We start from the raw sequence: 20,878 nt of genomic DNA, 5'->3' as shown, positions 1-20,878 counted from the left end.
ATTTCTTTACAGCGTCCTTGAGCTTTAGAAAGGTGCTATACAAAATAAACATATTATTATTATTATTATTATTATTAATCAAACTGATCTACTGACACATAAATCATGGCTAGTTTTAAAAGTGATTGATTGCTCTTTAATATCATCTTCTGGTGGAATCCCCAAACTACTAATGCAGGAACTGAGTTTAGACTTTGTGCCGAGAATAGAGGTGCTTTTTAGATGTCTTAGCACAATTACCTATTTCTCAGGAAAACAGCAAATTGCAATTTGCGCCACTTCATTAACAATACACCCACAGTTCGCGCCCACATACCCACAGATAGTGCAAGCACTCCCACCCACACCCACTGGACCTTTGTGCTGGCACAAACATTGCGCTTAGAATTAGCACACTCACGAAAATTGGAAAGACGTAACGTACGGTCATTGCGTGTATCGATGCACCTATCGCGGTCATGAAAATCGAGCATATTCTGTAAATCCAAAACATTTGTCAATTATGTCAAACATTTTGTTTTGTCTTACAGAAATCTACTTTGAGAAAAATCACCTTTTCATCTAACCAAAAAAGAGATGCAGTCAAATTTATGTTGTCTCTCACGTACCATGTTGATTTGGGTGGGGTCTCGTGATACACATTCATTGGCATTTTTCTGCTTACTCCACTGTCCCTCTGCATCACACTCCACATACACCAGCCCATGTCGGACTGATGTGACACACACACACACACACACACATACATAAGAACGGCATACGACTGTAAGAAAACACTCCATATCGAGTAAAATAAATTAAATCAGAGGAATAATACTAGGCATTAATAATATTCTAGACTCCTAACAATAATAACATCCTGAAAAATCTGTTAAGCTAAGAGCAATATTGTGAATTATTAAAAGTGCAGCCACATTGAAAATTAATCATTCTTCCAAACCAGTATTGACTTGAATTTACTAATTTCTTTGTTATATGAAATCAAAAAATCTATCATGAACATGCAGTGTTTCCCCTAATGTTTTTTTCAGCAGCAGTGCTATTATGAGCCCGTAACGCCGGACACGTATTTATGCACGTCTGTGGAAGAATAGCTTAAAACGACCTTAGAATAATTATAGATGGGTTATTCATGTTCACCTTGTCATGTGTGTGTTTACTGGTGGCTTTTGAAGGGCTTTTAAAGGGCAGTTCACCCAAAAATGAAATTTCGGTCATTACTCACCCCAAAGCCTGTATGAATTTCTCTCTTCTGTGGAACACAAAAGGAGATGTTCGGCAGAATGTTAGTTCCAGTCACCATTCACTGTCACTGTTTTCCCCCCCGTACATTCTCCCTAACTTTTTATTTTGAGTTTCACTGTAGAAAGAAAATCATAAACGTTGTGATGACAGAATTACTATCACTTTAAGAGTGCAAGTCAATACTCACCAGTTACATTAAAATGGCCATTTAATGTGGACAAAATGCATTGAAAATTTTAACAGATGAAATCCTAAAGGGAGAACCTTGATTATATTATATGTATATTAAAGATAGAAAAGGATATATTTTCATATTATGTATATTATTAATATTTATGCATATTTTTACATACTAATTAAAACTGAGATTCACAGGGCAAAGAAAATACCTGTACAGGTCAGATGGAGCTCCAGATAGATGGAGATAAAAGATGTAACATCTAGGTTCTCTTCACCCAGAGTAGCTCTGGTAGCAGTTTACACAAAGCATATTTGCTGTGTCTGCCTTTCTTGTCAAAGGTGCTGTAATATGATACAAGGCAGCGATATGAAAATGTGGCGAAATGAAAGGCGGGAAAACTAGATCGCTCCGACATTGCACTTGCAATGTTGACAGCTTTGCTTTGTTAATTTTATAAACAGGAGCGATAGTTTGATCGCATCGCTCGCTTACAGAGGCGTTCGCCATTCGCACGTCGAATCTTGAGTTCAGTAAATATGCAACAAACTTACTTGTGACTTTCTCTCTGTGCGCGCTTACACGAAACTCAACAAGCATTCAGTGAGGTGCACAAGAGAGGGAGAGAGGGATGCGGAAGAGCTGATTTAATCGTGCAAATTCTGGAATTACAGTTTGATACAAACACAAGATTACTGATTGGTTTACCAATTCACAGCTACATGTTAAAGTGAATAAAAGTGTGCAGTAATTCCCCGCATTCTGAACGTGGAACATGCGGGAATTATTAAATTTGTGCGCAATACCTGCAATCCCATGCTGATTTTCAGACCCTGCGGGTATCCTGCTTCTCTGTTGCAGGACACACTCACGTAGGACTGCTATATGGTGACGTCCTACGTGCATGTATTTGTGTGTATGCGATGGGGTCCCTTTTATTTCATACCAGCCCCATTCAACAGCTTGCAGTGTAAAAAGCACGCAGCTGACTGGGCCTAGCAAGTGTTACGTTGCGTAAAGAATGTTAAAGAACCATGTGAAATCTCAGCAGCGGCACTCCTAATTTAGCAGCGGCGGTGCGCTGAATGCATATAGGGGAAACACTGAACATGTCATAGTCATATTTCACCCCAGAATCAAAACAAAAACAATGAATATTAAATAATAATAAAGAAAATTAAGTCAATTTTTAGGACCAATAAGATTTTTGTGTCCATTTAGTTACAGTGTGACATTATTTTCATAACAATGACTAGGGTTGTTTGATCACAGACATTTTGGAATCAACTCTGATTCTGCTTTCTGGTTTCAAAATCGATGATTTCAGTATAATTTTCTTTATTCTTAACAAAAAATCTCAAAATAAACAGTGCAATGTAAAGCATTATAAAGCATTCTTTACACTATTTATAATTGAGAGTATGACATAAAATCTTGAAATGTTCTATTAACAGGTCTTTTCTTTAAATAAATATGGGTCTATATGCACATCTCAACACATGATGCTTCAACACCATAAATTAAATTGAGGGAAAGTTGGCGGAGCAGATGCGTCTGTATTCCAAAGAACTACCGGATTCCCAAAGCAATGGAATCGAAGAACTGATTCTTTTTGGAATTGACTCCTAATGTCTTAACAACTATACACACATTTTTCACCAAAATTCTCATGTCACACTGTTAGAGGGTTAAGGTTACCACCAGTGGATGGTTAAGAAGCCCAGGCTAATGGCTGCAAGAAAACCCAGATTAAGACTGCAAAAACAGGCACACACTGAAAGGATATTACTCGCTTGCTTGCTTTCACTAAGAAACTCAGGATACAAATAAACAGCTCCTCGCAAGGAGAAATAAAAGAAAAATAAGACAATGACTTATAGGTTTTCACAGAAGTCCAAAATAACAGATATTCTACAATCAAAGATTCAGTAATAAATGAATTAAAACAGGCCATTAAAGTAGCAAGGTGGTTCAGGTGGAGCAATTGACTCATCAATCCTGTCAGTGCAAGGAGTCCCAGGAAAGAGGAAATCCTAATTTGGGCAAGATAAGCGATGACATCACTGCAGGGGATGAACATCTGGCACTCCCTCTGGTGTTAAATTTTGTCCTGTGGCATCTCATTGCTGTTATTCGTTTGGACGTTGTACTTTTTTTTGTAATTACCATTATTCTCAATATTGATTCTCATGAGATTCTCATTCTCACTAAGCACTGAGCGTAATTCTTATGAAAATAATGTCACAATGCAAAAAAAATTAAAAATAATTATATATATATATATATGTTAACGCTCCTAAAAATATGCTTCATTTACTTAAAGCAAAACAATATTTCTTATTTGTATCTTTTGTGGTGAAATATGAGCTTTTGTGAGCTTCATACAGTTACATTTACTGTAAATCTTACCTTCTCTGTGCCAGGGCAGGTACCAGGGGCAGGCCACACCCACTGTGGTATTGGGCAGCCCATCCGGCCAGCACGCATACTTATCAAACGTTCTGTTGCACACAACACCTGGAAAGCAACCATTCAGTTTCAGAGATTCTGAATTCTACATAGTCTCTAAGATCTGTTTGTGACATGACCCCAAATCTGAGGTCTCAGTAGTGTTTGCTGCCACACCTCCTTTTAAAGAGCACTGTGCACTTTCATCAATGCTGTTGACTGGGTCTGTGAATGGGCCTCAGTTGATCAAATTAACTCTAAGCACATATACACATTTAAAATTTACTGTCTAAAATGTGTTTTCTTCTGGTCTTTAACTCACATTCCCTGTGGCAGGAGGCTGAATTACTCACCTGTCAGTGGGGGTTCTCTGCTAATATTTCGAAAACATTCATCTCTGTACATCATCCATCTTGCCATCAAAGTTTTGAGGGATACAGCAGATGACACCTGTAAGACATGTTAAAAATGCAGTTAGTGAGGCTGGATGGAGAGATGTCCAAAAGCTTCACCAAAAATTACAATTCTAGCATCATGTTCCTGGAAATAAGTATGATGTTATTTTTATTTTTTAATTTTTTTTTGTGTGGAAAACACAAGGATTTAGGTAGTAGAATGTCAAGACTGCTCTTTTCCATTCAATAAAAGTGGATGGTGACAACAGTTGTCAAATTCCAAAGAATAAATTGTCCATTCCCTGATGGAGGGAACAAGACGATGTGTCGATGTAGTGACACTAGGGGTGACTCTTGGGAGCCCCAAACACCTCTGCTTTTTTGAAAAAAGGCCAATGGGAATTGGCGAGTGGAATTTGCATGCCACTCCTCCGGACATACGGGTATAAAAGGAGCTGGTATGCAACCACTCATTCAGGTTTTGTGCTGAGGAGCCGAGACCAGGTCCCGGCCATTTCAGCGGGTAGTTCAGCATTGTGGAAAGAGGGACACAACGTCTCATTCCCTCCATCAGGGAACGGAGGTTACGAAAGTAACCATGACGTTCCCTATCTGTCACTCGACGTTGTGTTGATGTAGTGACGCTAGTGGTCCCTATACAAAACGCCACAACTATCTGAACTGTGTTACATGAACTGGCGGTGCATGACGGGCAGACCGCTGTGTACCTCGTAGCCAGCGCACCAGGCCATCACGTAACCTCCCCCAACGCTCTTATGAGTGTCGAATGGTCCTTCAGGAACAAGTCGACTGCCCAACAATAGGGACAGGCTAGCCCAGCTGAGGCCTCTTTTCCTCTTTTTATACCCCAAAAAGAGTGGAATTTTTTAACTGACTGGGAGTAATAAGTGTCTACGTCGGGGGGTGTCCCTCCCAAGGGGAAGACACCGCGGAGACTACACCCCGCCCAAAAGGGGGGGGGGGGTATTTTGAGTGGAATACATCACATGGTCTTACCGAGTCTTGTCGGAAGTATGTCATGTGGAGCGGTCCCATGGTAGGTCCTACCCGAAGGGGGAGGAGTTTCTACAAAGCATGGTGACCGTGGGCAGAGGGGCCTCTGCCCAAGGAAGACGCAGTTTATTTGTTTAATTACTTATTAACAACAATTACACACAAACTCATTATAAGAAATGTCACCTTTAGATATGCTGTTACTTTAGCGTGAATTTACTCCAGAAGCCGATTCTCTGATTTTCTGTCATTACCTCCACAAGGCACTGATCCCTCTTGTTTGAACGAGCCTTGTGACGGCGCAAGCGCTTGTCTGCTTGTGTCTTTCAGCATGTATGTTAAGATGAGCGGAAGAAGAAATAGTTCCCATCCTGTACAAGTATTTGCTAATATAACCTAATCCTTTTTATTCCACTTTGAAGCTTATGATTATTGTTCATGTTCACAGTAACCAAATAATAATATCCCTAGTTTAAAAAAAAGAAATTTTAGAATCGATATTTTTGTGTGAGGATCAATATTTTTGATATAACATCAGTATTTAGGATCGATCCGCCCATCTCTAAGAGAGAGAGAAGCATGCAGCTGTGCTGCATGTGTGTCTGTGTTTGTTTATGTTTTATGCTGTTTTAAGTTCATTTATATCATTAAACCTTTATGTTGACTGTTCAGCCGGTTCCCGTCTCCTCCTTGCCCACCTTGACCTGTTACAGTGGTGCCGAAACACGGGAAGGAGGAGGGATGCGCTGTCGCAGAGTCCTCGCCGCTGCGGTCTGCCAAAGGAGCAGCCGCGGCCATCTGCCTGGGGACGGAGGGGTCGCTGCCATCCGCCAGGGGCCAGAGGACTCACTGCCGTCCGCCGGGGGAGGAGCGAGCTGTCGTCCGCCAGAAGGCGGAGGAGTGGTTGGGGACTGGGCGACAGCGTGTCCGGGAACCGGCGAGCACATTTTTCTCTTTCTCTCTCTCTGTCGCTCCACCTTGCTTCTTCCCTCTCCCCTCTCCCTCCCCTCGTCTCTACCAGGGCTTCAGAAAGGCGGGGAAGATCTGCCGGCAGCCACACCCAGAAAAGCAACGCCCCCCACCAGAAAGGGAGGGGAGTGCGTCATGCCGGGTGTTTCCTGGCCTGAGTCGGGCGATGGAGGAGTGTGACGAGGAGGGGGGGGCCGTGAATCGGGCTAATCAGCTAATCAGCAGGAGGGGGATAAAGATGAGCTGGAGGTGCCAGTTCGAGAGAGAGATGCATGCAGCCACGCTGCATGTGTGTCTGTGTTCGTTTATGTTTTATGTTGTTTTAAGTTCATTTAAATCATTAAACCTTTGTGTTGACTGTTCAGCCGGTTCCCGCCTCCTACTTGCCCACCTTTAAATCAATCAAAATCAAATCCCTTTATTGTCACTCAACCATATACACATGTGCAACAGTGGGTGAAAGTCTTGGGTGTGGTTCCAAGCAACATAGCAGTATGACAATTACAATAAACATCTGATTTACACAAGACACAGTTTACACATCTGTTAAACAACACAATATACACCTAATAATATACAATATACAGTATACACAAAATAAGAAGACTGTATACAAAAAAATAAAAAATTATAATAATATACAATATACAATATACACAAAATAAGAAGACTGTATATAATACAAATACATTGTAACCCCCCCCCCCAACTGTAATCAGTGGAAATGAATATGAAGTGTTGTGCTGACATTAAGCTGTCGGTTGATAGTCAGTTGCCAGTGTGTTATTAAGAGAAGTATAAAATGTGAGTCCAGTCTGAGGCTAATAAAGTGCAGTGCTGATATATGTATCATGAGCGATCAAGAGTTCAAACCTGTTACAACAATGTTTCTTCTTTCTCTTTTCTGTTCTTTAAAAATTGTTGTGAATTAAAACATAAATTTAAATTACACCAGGCCAGATTCAAACTCGGGTCGCCCACACCATCAAAGGGCACCTACTACCCACCAGGCCACGTCTCCAACCTGTCCCTATTTTTAAATCCAGTGTTGGCTAGATTACTTATGAAATGTAATCTGGTACTGATTACAAATTACACACCTAAATTATATTTGTCCAGATTGCATATAGTCCATTCCTATCGAAAACTGTCATCTGGTTACCTTCAGAGAGAATGAGAGGAAAAGAGAGGGAGAAATAAAGGAATCTCTCACCTGGATGCACAATGAGAAATTGAGCAGGATCAAAAGGAGGAATACTTGTGACATCCCTTATTCCTGCTGCCACCGGGAGGGGAGCCGAGGGGCCAAAGGGATGCTCAGGTCATAGGAACACTTTAGCTATCACCACACTGCCTCGAGAGAGAGAGAGAGAGAGAGAGAGAGAGAGAGAGAGAGAGAGAGAGAATCAATATGTTTGGGAACAGAAATTGCACTAAACTTTACAAGAGTCTGGGTTGTACATTTTTGATCAGGCTCTATTTTTATCAGTCAGCAGAATATTGTAAAGCTTGTTATTTTTAATGTCACATTGACATCACAAGAACTTGTGAGGAAATAAGGTTCCTGGCCTTTTCTTTTTAAGCTTTTACAGTGTAGTAAAAACAACAGACACTGCGATCTTGCAATCTGGCCACCCAAATAATGAACAGTATCTCATACATTATTTCACTGGACTACACATGGAACCTCTCGTTTCTCTCCCCAAATGCTCACTCATGTCTCTCCTGGTCTGTTTTTGTGGAATTGCTTTATTTACATGTACACCCATTTTCTTCACTTCTATTACCTTTAGAATCTTAAGGGAGTGTTTCTAAACTAGGGAAATGCTACAGACCAAATTGGGGAGAGTGGGGTAAGATGAGCCTGTGGGTAAGTTGACCCGCCACCTGTATATAGGCAACTGTACATATTTTTTGTCATGTGACCTTGTGAGCAGGAAGTATCTATAATTTCTATCTGGCTGTGAAGACGAGAAGCACATGGGAAAAGAGGTATGTTATAATACAAAAAAAGTTTTTTGCCAAAAGTTATTTTTGATTTACTGACTGTTGTGCCAAAGGAAATTTATTGAGGTACAAAATTACATTTATGCATGTTATTGTATATCCATTGTATAAATACCCATGATGTGATTAGCACAATATTGGCCCTTAAGTACTAAGCTAGGTGCATTTTTCCAAAATGGTCACCATGGGGCAAAATGAACCGAACAGGGGTGCGTTTCCCAAAAGCATAGTTAGCGAACTATGGTTGCAAGTTTTATCGTTACCAGCGTTTTCCAAAACCGTAGTTCCAAAGAACATTTGCAAACAGCGTTGCAAAGTTGTGTAGTTGGAACTACAGCTCTCCACCTGTGGTTAGAAGTTCCTTGTTAGTTTGCGTTGTCAACATCATTGATTTCGCCGCAGTTGGTGTGTGTTCTATTCAGAGTTATCACCCCTATGCCCTATTCCTTTCAAAGACTTCACCATGCACTCTGAGTGCTTTGAAAGGCTTGAAGTTGTGGTGCTCAAAATTATTTTTATTGGAAATTCAATTTGAAACGATCTTCCAGCGTGACTGTCACAATTGTTCTCCCTTCGAAATGCCCTCCGAAGGCATTATTTATGACGTTTGGAACACAGAATTGGCTTCGTTTTCGCATAGAAAAGGTGTTATTTTATTATTTACAAGCAAATATTTCTGTTACAACATTTCACATATGGCTATATATGTAAAACACAATATGCATGTTAATGGTTTTCACTGATATAAAAAGTTACCTGTACTGTACATACAGTATATGCAATGTATCTGTAGTACTTTGAGTATAGTGTCAGAAAAGTGCTACGTAAATGTAAAATTCATTCATTCACATTTCAAAATATTACACTTTCATATACAGTATGTAAAACATAATTTCCCAAATCAGTGTAATTTTATATAGCCAATATGCCCAAATAAATGTACAATAATTGTAGAAATATACATATATGGCCATATATCTGATTTCTGTTTGGGATAACATGTCTGTGTAAGTGGTTTTGTGTTTATTGTGAGGTGTTCACAGAAGAAGAATATAATAGAATATGGAATATTCTCAATAGGCTATGTTATAGAAAACAAATGTATACTTCTTGTTTGCAGTAATTTTTCAATTAATGTTTGCAGGGGAAAAAACAGACCAAGGTAGGAAATTACACAAATGTAAGTCAGATGAAAAATTGTAAATACAGTAACCAAACTGTATTTAAAAATGAAAAAGTATTAAACATTAAATGTTCTCTGACTTCTGCTCCAACAGGATGCATTCTGTCTTGCTGTGGGTTCAGTGGATCATCATCATCAGTAGCAGCAGCATTTTCATCATCATCAGCACCAGCATGACCCCCCCTCTTCCTCCTCGAGAAGTTGAACAAATTTCAGTTACTGCAATGTTGTGACTTGGTTTTTTGAGGAGTTTTGGGGAAAGTCAGTGTGCTGTTCATAAGCTGTAACAGCAAAGGTGTTACTGCTTTCACAGCCTTGCTGAACTAAGACTTGCTGAGCCACAGGCCATCACCAACCACCTCCATAAAACTTCCCACAGCACAATAATGCAGTACAGCTAAGAACTGCACTGCTGGACTTAAGGTGTAGTTTCTTTTTGTGGCCCTCTGAAGGTGTGGTTTCACAACCTGCAGCAATTCAAGGATCTTGGTCCTTGGAATCCGGAATCTTCTTACGATGTCGTCATCAGATAGAGGGTCAAGTAGGGAGAAATTTGTCCTTATGTAGGCATTTATATACACTACCTGACTTCTGCGTCACCTCCTGTGCTCAAGCTGTAGGATTCTTTGTAAAGCCGCCATTGTTGAGCATTTGATACACACATAGATACTGTATTTGTTAGGAGAGTTACCTGCTATGCACCTGAGGAATGGATAGAAACAACTTGGTGGCTAATAATCATCTAAATTAACTAGCTAAATGTGAGTGTTTCATCAATGATTTGTGACACTAATATGTAAGGCTGGCACCAGAATGTCTAAGCCCAAAAGGTGCTATTTCCAGTAAAAGTCAAAGAACTCTGTGAGAACCTACGTCATAAAACTCTCACACAGAAGAGCATCTCCACCTGAGACAACACACCCTACGTTTTAAGGACCGTAAAACGCAAATCTCACATCTGCCCTCTCTCTCACCTCAGGTCACTTTAGGGTCACCAAAACTAAATTATGACTTATCCTGCTCTCACAAATCTCACTCACATCTGCCCTCTCTCTCACCTCAGGTCACTTTAAGGCCACCAAAACTAAGTTATGACTTATCCTGTTCTGTAATGTAAAAGTTTTTCTGATCATACATGTTTGGTATCATTCAAGAGGTCTCAGTGTCACTGGTAAAACGGTCTCATTCCCTTTCAGCAAAGTCAAATCACAAATAAGATTTAAGAATTTAGTAAAATACTGCATTCTATCAGGAACCAGATGCCGTATGCAGATTATGTGCATTCTTTGTAAACATCAAATGACCTACTCAATCACAAGTTTCAAAGGTCTACTTACAACCTCCTAAATTGTAAACCAAATCCTGAATAACACCAAACACACACATCTGAAATAACAACAGAATCATTCGGTACTTAAGGAGAGATGACAAAGGAATCAGGGAGTCTGTAGTCAGATATCCCACACAATTGCTGTATGTAGTTTTCTCTACCAGGAATCTGTAGTCAGATCTCCCGCACAATTGCTGTGTGTCACTTTCTATTGCCAGGGATGTTACTTTGACTTGTCTTTTATTTTTAGAAATGTTTGTTTATTCTGATCATGTGTGAAATTGGCGTTGATTGATTTTGTAACTTATGTTTTAAATCCTACCTGGCAAATAAATTGTTACTTTTTGATTTATTCTGTATTCCTCTGAAATCATTTATCCTAGTAGATTCGAGGGACGCCTTTTGTTACCGCAAACTTATGTCCAGGATAATGATCATTACTGGAGCTTATGAATAGGAGAAAACCACGTAAGACTACCAGTCACTGCTTATCACCATCTTAGCAAGTTGTATGAATCATAACTAAATAAAACTATCATCTGGTTATGAGCAAGCAGTAGGTGGCCAAACCAGATGATATTAGTAAACCCTGCAACCTCTGACTATGAACGGACTGGCGATTTTGTGTTCGTGAGATCTGTGCAATTAATCGGCCGGCATATGACTCTAAGCAACAATCAGGACCCGAATGAAAGGATAATGAAAGATAGCATGATTCAGAGTAATCAATAACTTAAAAAGAGTACACTAAAACGATCAGAAATCAATTAGAGCTTAAATCTAAATTAGAGGTTCTACTTAAATTGGAGTCAGATTCATATAAAATTGGAGTCAGATAAAATGAATAATGGAGTCAATTGATAAAGTGCAAATTAATAATAAGTGTTTTTGCTTCAGCGCTCAGATAAGACAGAACAACGCAGAAACCTTCAGGAGTCATTCTATTGGAATCCAATATCGAACCTATAGGTTTGGCAATACCCCTTCCTTATTTACAAATAGGGCACAGCTTAATTTGATTATCCAATTATTGCACTCATCTGTTAATGGGTTTTTGGTTTTAAAATAGGCTGCTTTCATGCTGTTTTTTTTTCATAGTTATCATGCAATCCGGCAATCCGGCAATCCTGATATCCTGATATCCTGATTGTTTTCTCATTGTGGTATTGGATTTCATGTTATGGACTTTTCTGCCTGTTTCTTATGATTTTGGATTACTGTCTTGGATTTGGTTGCTGTGTATCTGCCTCACCATGTTTATGACCCTTGCCTGGACTGTTACTACGACACCTGTTTGCTGTTTTGGAGTTTGCATTTTGCCTGTTTGTTTGTTTGAATAAACTTCCACATATGGATTCTAATCCGACAGCCTCCTCCAGTTTCTTACAATGGCTATTATCTTGTGTATTGAGAAAATCTTTACATAGCCAGCTTTAGTTACTTGATGGCTTGTATTTCATTCCATACATAAGATTCTTAATCACTCTTACAGTATATAATTTATTAATGACATTATTCTGGTAGTTGATAAGGAAGTAATGATACAGCATGACATGATTCACAAATTAATTGCTTACATTTGATCTGGCATTCCAATGCACTGTGATGCATCAAGTCACAAGTATCACCTATTATGTGCTAATTTAAATTACTGGATGAATTCCCAGTGTATTAGAAAAGCACTAACTCAAAACACATGTTAAAAAATGATAGTATTTTTGGTCATCAAATGGTATTATATTTTGTATTTAAATTCAGATTTTGAAGGGTTTTAACTTCTCTGTCACTGAAAAGCAGCTTGAAAATCGGATGTTTGTTGCCATGCAGCACCACACAGCTTCACCAGAGGCCCATTTGCCAGACCCAGTCTGTATCTTTCACTCCATATATTTAATACTATATCTTTCATTGTGTCAAGAATAAGTGGCATTCTTATTGGTTTTTGAAAAGTGTACATATGTTTGTGCTCAAGTGAGGTAAGAGGTAAACCCCACTATTGCATCTCAATGCTGCGAGAGGTCGCGATGAAAACAAACACACAAGCAACAGAGGGGCATGTGAAAATAAAGCGAAACAACGGAAAAACAGAAAATAACAGAAGTAGTCCTCAGATGCCATGTTCGTTATTTACAGCAGCATCGCGGGGAAATAACGTTGCTATGGAGCTGCTTACTGACCGAACCGCTTGTATACTGTAGTAAAGAGTACGGCACTTACAAAGTGCATATAAACGTAAATGTCTATTTTGTGTCTTAAGCAGTTTTTTCACAAAGGGCTATTTGCTGTTATAAGTTAATATCCATTCGATCTCTGCAGATGTTATTACTCAACCCCCTGAGTAACGTCATTAAAAACAGCTCTACATTGTTGAACCAACGTGGTTTGAACAATGGATGTGCGATATAGTTACTAGGATTTTGGGAAACGGTCGTGACTAGCTAGTTGGTTTCTCTTATGATGCATCATACTATGGTGGTTAAGCAGTGAGTTATGTCGTTGTACGGGAAACGCACCCCAGTCTGGGGAAAGTTGAGCCACTGGTATTTACTGAAACAAATTTGTTCTAATAACTACCTGCTCTGTTTATAATGCAATTTTTGCAATGCAATGAAATAACTGCACTTAAAGGAATAGTTCACCCAAAAATGAAAATTTGCTGATAATTCACTCACCCTCAGGCCATCCAAGATGTATCTGAGTTTCTTTCTTCATCAAAACAGAATTTAAGACATTTTAGGTTCCCTATCTGTCACTCACTCGACGTTGTGTCGATGTAGTGACACTAGGGGTCACTCTTGGGAGCCCCAAACACACCTGATTTAGAAAAAAGGCCAATGGGAATTGGATAGTGGAATATGCATGCCACTCCCCCGGACATACGGGTATAAAAGGAGCTGGCTCGCAACCACTCATTCAGATTTTCTCTTCGGAGCCGAGCGATTGTGTTCAGTGAGCTGAATTACTCTGCCGATCCATTCACCTCGAAAAGCTGTTGGATTTACGGCCCATTACAGCGGCATCTCCTCCTCTTGCACTGGTGAAGTGCAGAGAACGCCCCTGGGCACTTTAGCAGCTAAGAGAGTATATTCTTCCTACTGAAAGAGTATATTTTCCCTTCTAAAAGAGTGGCATTAACAGAGAGTGTCTTTTTAAAGATGCCTCTCCGTTTGTGTGTATTTCCTGGTTGCAATCGTAACCTCTCCGCTTCTATGGCCACGATCGCGGTCTTACCTGCTTGGGCACTGCCCACGCGGAGACAGCATTCATGGACAGGTCATGTTCTCACTGCGAGAGTGTGACAATGGCAACGTTGCGGTCGTGGTTTTTTCTTCGTTAGAGGGAAAGACCACTCCAGCGGATCCCCGCCTCGGTCCTTCTACCTACGGGTTTGAGGCCGCATCGGTTAGCACTGGGGGCGATTTGGGGACCTCAATCGGGTAACTCCCCATGGACCTCCCATTCCCCAGTATGCTCGTTTGCCCCACTGGGATGAGACCGCCGGCTCGTCTCAGGGCCAGTTTGCGATCTCGTTTCGGTGCTCACGAAGTGGATGAGCTCTCGATTGCAGCATCGCAGAGCGGGCTGTCCAGTCTGACGCTGAGGACTCGACTGGGCTCCCACCTTTGGGTGCGGTCGCCCAGTCGCAGCCTGACAGGTTCCACTCCAGCCAGACACACGCAGCCGCCCGGGCAAGCATGGCTGCCTGCTGCGTGTGTCTGGCTGGAGTGGAACCCTCCACTCCCCCCCCGAACTCTCACAGCCTGACGATTGGTTCCTGGTCCCTTTCATCCCGGAGGTGCATGAGGAGCCCACGAGGTTGTGGCAGGCACCTTTCACTGCCTGGACCTGGTCTCTGAGCTCCTCTGCTCTCACTACACTCAATGGTGGGGCTGCCAGGGGGTACTCGGCGATTCCCCAGGTGAATAAGGCAGTTACGGTGCACCTGTGCCCGTAAACGCTGCTACCTAGCGGGGCTGCCTGAGACCCCCATCCAGCGCCTGTTGGTTTACGTCGTCTCTGGTGACTGAGGCCTGTGGTGCCGCTGGACAGGCCACCTCCGCCCTGCACGCCACGGCTCTCCCTGCAAGTGCACCATGCCAAGGCACTAAGTGAACTGCACGAGGGTAGTTCTGACCTGGGATTGATGCAGGAGCTGCGCTCGGCAACCGACCTCGCTCTCCGGGTGACAAAGGTCACGGTGCGGACTCTCGGGCAGGTGATGTCCACCCGGACCGTCTGACTTGGCTATGCGATTCAGTTTGTCAGGCATCTGCCCTGGTGCAGCGGCATCCGCTTCACCTCAGTGAAGGGCGAGAATGCAGCTACCTTGCGTGAGGAGATCGCTACCCATCTATTCTTGGACCTGCAAGTACTGAACCGGGCTTTGCACAGACTTCCATTCAAGATGCTGATGCAAAAACGCTTTCTAGCGAGCGTCCGGCTCGATTCGGTCGAGCACAGGTAGACCTGTTCGCTCATGAGAGGGATAACATAAGATCGTTGGTAAGGTCACGCATCACGTGGAGTTGGAGGCAGGAAGCATGTCATTGTTTACAAGAGAAACTAGTACAGACCACAGACCAAGCGCCGTTCACAAACCAAAACATTCCAAAACAATTTCAAAACAATATAAAATAAAATACAAAATAATTTCCAAATAATAATAAAAAAAAACAATGTAAACAATGACGCGCTTCCCGACTCCTCCTCCACGTGACGCGTGACCTTACCAACGATCTTACATCATCCCTCTCATGAGCGCACGTCACAGAGATGTACGGAAGCGAACATTTGTAGTTAAAAAGTATACAAGTATTGTTTTAATTCTCAAAATAATCAGTAGTTTGCATTCAGAATAACTTTATTTGTCAACTGGAGTCATGTGGATTATTTTGATGCACCCTAAATATGCATTTTGGACTGTCAAAAAATTGAGTACTTTCACTTGCATTGTTTAAAGGAGGTGGCCTGAAATGAAATCCTAAAAATCTTAAATTCTGTTTTGATGAAGAAAGAAACTCAGATACATCTTGGATGGCCTGAGGGTGAGTAAATTATCAGCAAATTTTCATTTTTGGGTGAACTATTCCTTTAAAAGAGGACCTAAAGGTGTGATTTGTTTTTCACCAAAGATTTTAGTTCAACTAAGTTTGTATTTAAGGTACATTCAGTAGTTTGGAGCCAATTTAAAAAGTTTTACACATTACTGAATGAATTGTGTTTTTGTGAAGAGTGATCCGAATGGTGTACACTCACATGAGATGAAGACTGTACTAATAATTGTTTTCTATAAAAAATGTTTTATTCTACCTAGTCCATCCCCTTCAATGTGTTTTGCCATGTTGAAATCACATGACCCATGGTGTTTCTAAACGTCGAAGGAGAGAATCCTCATGCTCACTGGCTGCTGCCTGTATAGATACGCTTGATTATGCTTAGAACATTGTTGTTTGGTGATGTGAAGAGTGAAAAGAATCAGAATGAGCTTTATTGCCAAGTATGCTTACACACACAAGGAATTTGTCATGGCGACAGAACACAATGGAACATACTTATTTATCATGCTTTAGCAGTGGAGACAATGGGAGACCCAGTAGCTGTACTGCCGAAGAAGCAAAAAAAGATCTGAAGCAACTTGCTTCAAGCAAGAAGACACACAATTATTCATTATTTAATGAATGGGATCAGAAACACCCGGTCCGACCGCGAGGTCATGGGCTGGCAGGCCTTAACACATCAAGCCATGTAACTTCCTCGACCATAACAGAGTCAAACTAACATCGCAAGTTCATCATCATTTCTTCATTCAACGCAGAAGAAATTGATTGCAACTTCCACACCATCGACTCAAGGAACCATCAAGACTTTCTCCTGAGACTGCATCCGGGCTCTCTCTCAACAGCCAAGGCATTGCAAGTATTATACAGTTAACTAACTAAACAGAGGTATAGTATAAGCTGTGAACCCCATTGTTAACAAAGGTGCTTTGAAGTAAGAAACTGATGGTTCTTTCAGATGGTTAAATGACACTTTTCATAGCTTCATTCCCCTGTTCTGTTCCTGTTTCATTCACTTTCACTTTTCCATTTCCCATGTATGCATGATTTGTGTGTATGTGTTTGTTTAGATTAGTTATGTGTTCGTGATTTAGTTAAATAAAGCTTTTGTGTACATTCTTGCGAGTTGATTCTGGTCTGCTTGTAAATCAATGTCAATTTAATGATTTGATCACAGCTACATGCTAAGAGTTATTTTTCTGTGGCCACGAAAAATATCCTTTCTGAGAGTTGATAGACGATCAATACTGTGTGTTCGTTGGAGGAACAGATTAATTGATTGTAATGTTAATTCAGCTACACCAAGTTAATTCTATTAACTGATCCAGATATTTATAATTAATTATAACGAGTTGTGATTAATTATTCACATTTCCATTTTAAAGATAATTTGACTGTGGTATATTTTGATAATCTCATCCCTGTTTTTAAAAGATTTCACTTCAAAGCTGTACCTAAATATGTGTAATATTATTTTCAATAAGCCATGAGAATAATATTCTCCAATAAGAGAATTAATCATAATTCCCTTATTAAAGCTAATTCCTTACAATAGAAATTGTGACAGGATACAACGAGATGTTGTATAACGATTTTAATGGTGGAGAATTTTATTCAGACAAATAATCTATTTATTTGTCATTTATCTAATTTATAATGGTTGTCGAACACGACTAATTCCATTATAAATTCCCTTACATAATAATGTAGAATAAGGACAGTTTAATTTAGCTCACACATACTGTTTCCCTACATATAATGGTGGAGGTCCGCGGGCACTTTAACCCATCCCGTGTACATTTATACTACCAAATTCGCTACAAGACAGAAAGACTAGAGTAAACATTGGTAACGTTGAAGTTAAAAGAGGACCTAAAGGAGTGATTTTGTTTTCTCTAGCAAATACTGGTTCCATTAACAGTTCTTGAAGTTCTGAATTATTCCGATGATGCCGACAGAGCTCAACTTAAACAAGTGCCATCCTACATCAGACAACTTTGTATCAATTTAAATATATGTGCCCACTGGGGGCAATGGTTCAGATTTTGATATGCACAGACCGATTTCAGCTGGAGAACTTTCGACCTACTGTTGCTGAATTCACAGTGCGATCAGTCTGATCAGTTGTGGCGGATTGACCCACCTCGTCATTGTCGTCATACCTCTTCTAAAAGCCATACTTCAGCCAGGCTCACAACGGGAGTGGGCAGGAGGGGGGAGAGGCACAATTTCGTTTGGCAGCGGATGATGAGGTGCACCTGAGGTGAATAGAACCTCATCACTGCTGCCTTTAAAATGCAAAGTGTGCCTGTCTTCAGGGAGCTGGGCACACACAGGTGTCCTTGTCGGTCCAGAAGCAGAGCAGGGAGGGTAATGGCCAAGTTCGATGTGCTGCCGGACCCACACCCCGGACCTCCGGCACGAAATAGATGCGACAAGGGGGGATTGGAGCACGAGTCATGGCCGACGGTCCAGAAAGCTGGGCTGCCATTCCACTGAAGCGTAGAGACCCAAGGAAGCTGAGCCAATCAAAACAACCCGCTGCTCCTCGCGCCCTGGACCCAGTATGTGTGCGACTGCCGTAACCTACCCCTAAAGCCTGGACCAACCCCTTCAGACACTCCCCCAACCTACACAGAGTACTGTTGCATTTGGACACATTGGACACATTAATTTCCACCTTTTTAAAATTTTCTGTTATTATTTAAATTAAATGCCTCTCTGAGGCCTGACGCCACACCCACTGTGTCTTTCTCTTGCTCACACTGTGACACAGTGTAATTACAAAATTTTTGTTCATATGATGATGTGTAATTAAAAAGGTATGATTCTACAACCTGGCAACCTTGCAATGAAAACTCCAAAAACAAGACTCATGTTTTTGGCTCTTTCTGCTGATTGGAGCATGAAAACATCACGTAGAACAATAATGGGAGCAGTGTGGGTCTCACTGGCTCCATAAGCTCATTACATTGCTGAATGTGTGTAATCAGGATAGCACACAAGGACATACTGTAGACTGTTGGCAGTTTTATGCAACCCAATTAAGACACGAGCTGCGTATCTATAGAAAACAACAGGCTCATTATTCCACATTTGGAACGATGTACATGGCAGAAGCCCCTGAGAAACTGAAGGTCACAGACTGTTGACCATGCTGATGCCTTAGCTTTTAGCTGTTGCTTACAGTGCGTGTTAAGGCAGAGAGTCAGGGACAATATACACTCCGCCCTCGTTTACCCCACTTCCAGCCCAATTACTGCAGTGGTTTGAGAGGTAATGTTAGAACAGAGCATAAAAATCTGTGTGTGAGATGATGATGATGATTATTGTGACAGACAGGATCACAGTACAGATATAGGCCCTGTTCTAAAAACAGTAGTGTAGTCTGGGAGAAACACAAACATGTGCTATGTATTTTTTTTTTAAGTATTCCGTGCATGCCCACCTAATGTAACAAAGGGTGCCTGGAAAAAGAGTAGGCTTTGGACATAAAACTTTTCAAACTGTTGAGGGGATGCAACAACATCTTTGAGTGAATTGTGATTTTTTTATTTTAAAAAGTGTACAGAGATTCTCTCTAATCACATGGATCAGCGGGAAGCGGAAGCGCAGACCTGAAGGCACGAGCAAGATAGACAGTCTGACTCAGCTTTGCAACCAGTCAGAAAATTTTTTTTCAGCTGGAATAGTATAGTTTCCAACCAATCCTATTTTCAGTTTCAATAAATAAATATCCTTCGCTGTTAAATGTTTATATGCTATATATTTATGCATTTCAACACAACTTATTCAACTTTGTGAAAATAACTAAAGACCCTGTGCTAGATTTTAATGCTCTTTTACTATTACACTGATAATTTCACAGTATGCCCACCTCTTCAGTCACCACTACACCAAAACCTAGTAAGCTGCCAATTTGACAGTATCATACTGTAGTTGCACTCATAAAAGATACCTTAACACTGCGCTTATGTGGACTTTTCAGACGGTTCCTTATCACACCAGCGACAGTATTAGTACGTTTTAGCACAATGTGTGAACTTTTTAGATGGTTCCTTACCCACATTAGGCAACATTTACAACAAATATCAAGGTTAAATTAACGATCTTGAACGATTTCGCCTTGACACCATCTGACCAGCTTAAAATATGGGACAAATCGCATCCCGTATTGATTCGATACAGAACGCAACTTTTCATCTTTAAAAACAGGACGATCATGTATTTTAAGGGAAGGTTGGCAACCCTATTCAACAGTATTTTTTTGCTTATTAGAGCACCGAATCGTTAGCTTAGCAAAATGCTAACAGCAAAGTCTATTGAAATCAACTGTCAATAGAATCTCCCATGTGCTTTGCATGAGAAAGGCTATTTGTTGAGTTTTTGCCTTTGTACAACATTCTAAATTGGTCACTTACACCCTGTGCACACCAGATGCGGGCGTTGCACTGCTTCAAAAACTAAAGGCTCCCATTTTAATCAATGATGCTATCTACACTGTAAGCATCTGTTGTGGTCGTATGCCCTGTTCTATTGCTGACACGCTGCAGAGCTACTCTAGACACTTTATTATTCTGTCCATCTAAAATAAAATGGTTTTACTTACCAAGTATCACACATTTGACTCTTTTTGCCACAAATTTTATTCGTAACATATTTAAATATCTCCTGGTTTCTTGTCTACTAATTTCAATGATCATTTGTTCTAACCACATGTATACAATAATATTAATTATATAATAAGTAAATGTTTATACAGTCAATTTACATTGAAAAAAAAAGTAGGATCCATTTCACTAGATTCACTAGATTTTGGAACGGAACTATGGTGTGCCTGCCTTCTTGCCTGTGTTGGCATTTTAAAGCTGAAGTGTGGTGCGTAATTTCTGCACCACCAAATGGAACGCTTTTCAGAATACACCCCCTGACTGCCGTTGATCAAACAAAGTTAGTCCCGCCCCAAAATCAGGCTATTGCCTGAGTCAAAGACAGTGTTTACAGTTTTTCAGGAAATTAGCCTACACATGGGTTACTTATAATTGTCTCTGC

General features: G+C 40.7%; 1 protein-coding gene across 3 annotated transcripts in view; it reads right to left on the bottom strand.

Annotated features, from left to right (window-relative positions):
• Positions 1-20,878, bottom strand: part of LOC127449788 (glucagon receptor-like) — a 140,144-nt gene that overhangs the window by 33,303 nt on the left and 85,963 nt on the right. For all 3 annotated transcript variants that reach the window (XM_051713339.1, XM_051713340.1, XM_051713341.1), the window contains exons 2-5: positions 7,463-7,599; positions 4,225-4,321; positions 3,833-3,940; positions 609-712 (exon numbers count right to left, since the gene is read on the bottom strand). In XM_051713339.1, the coding sequence (XP_051569299.1) occupies positions 609-712; positions 3,833-3,940; positions 4,225-4,321; positions 7,463-7,516 (363 nt within the window). In that variant the 5' untranslated portion in view covers positions 7,517-7,599. The remainder of the gene's footprint in view (positions 1-608; positions 713-3,832; positions 3,941-4,224; positions 4,322-7,462; positions 7,600-20,878) is intronic.

This window comes from Myxocyprinus asiaticus, chromosome 13 (genome assembly GCF_019703515.2).
Source record: "Myxocyprinus asiaticus isolate MX2 ecotype Aquarium Trade chromosome 13, UBuf_Myxa_2, whole genome shotgun sequence".
NCBI lineage: Eukaryota > Metazoa > Chordata > Actinopteri > Cypriniformes > Catostomidae > Myxocyprinus > Myxocyprinus asiaticus.
Note: the sequence above shows the minus strand (reverse complement) of the source record. Positions and strands in the feature narration are given on the sequence as shown.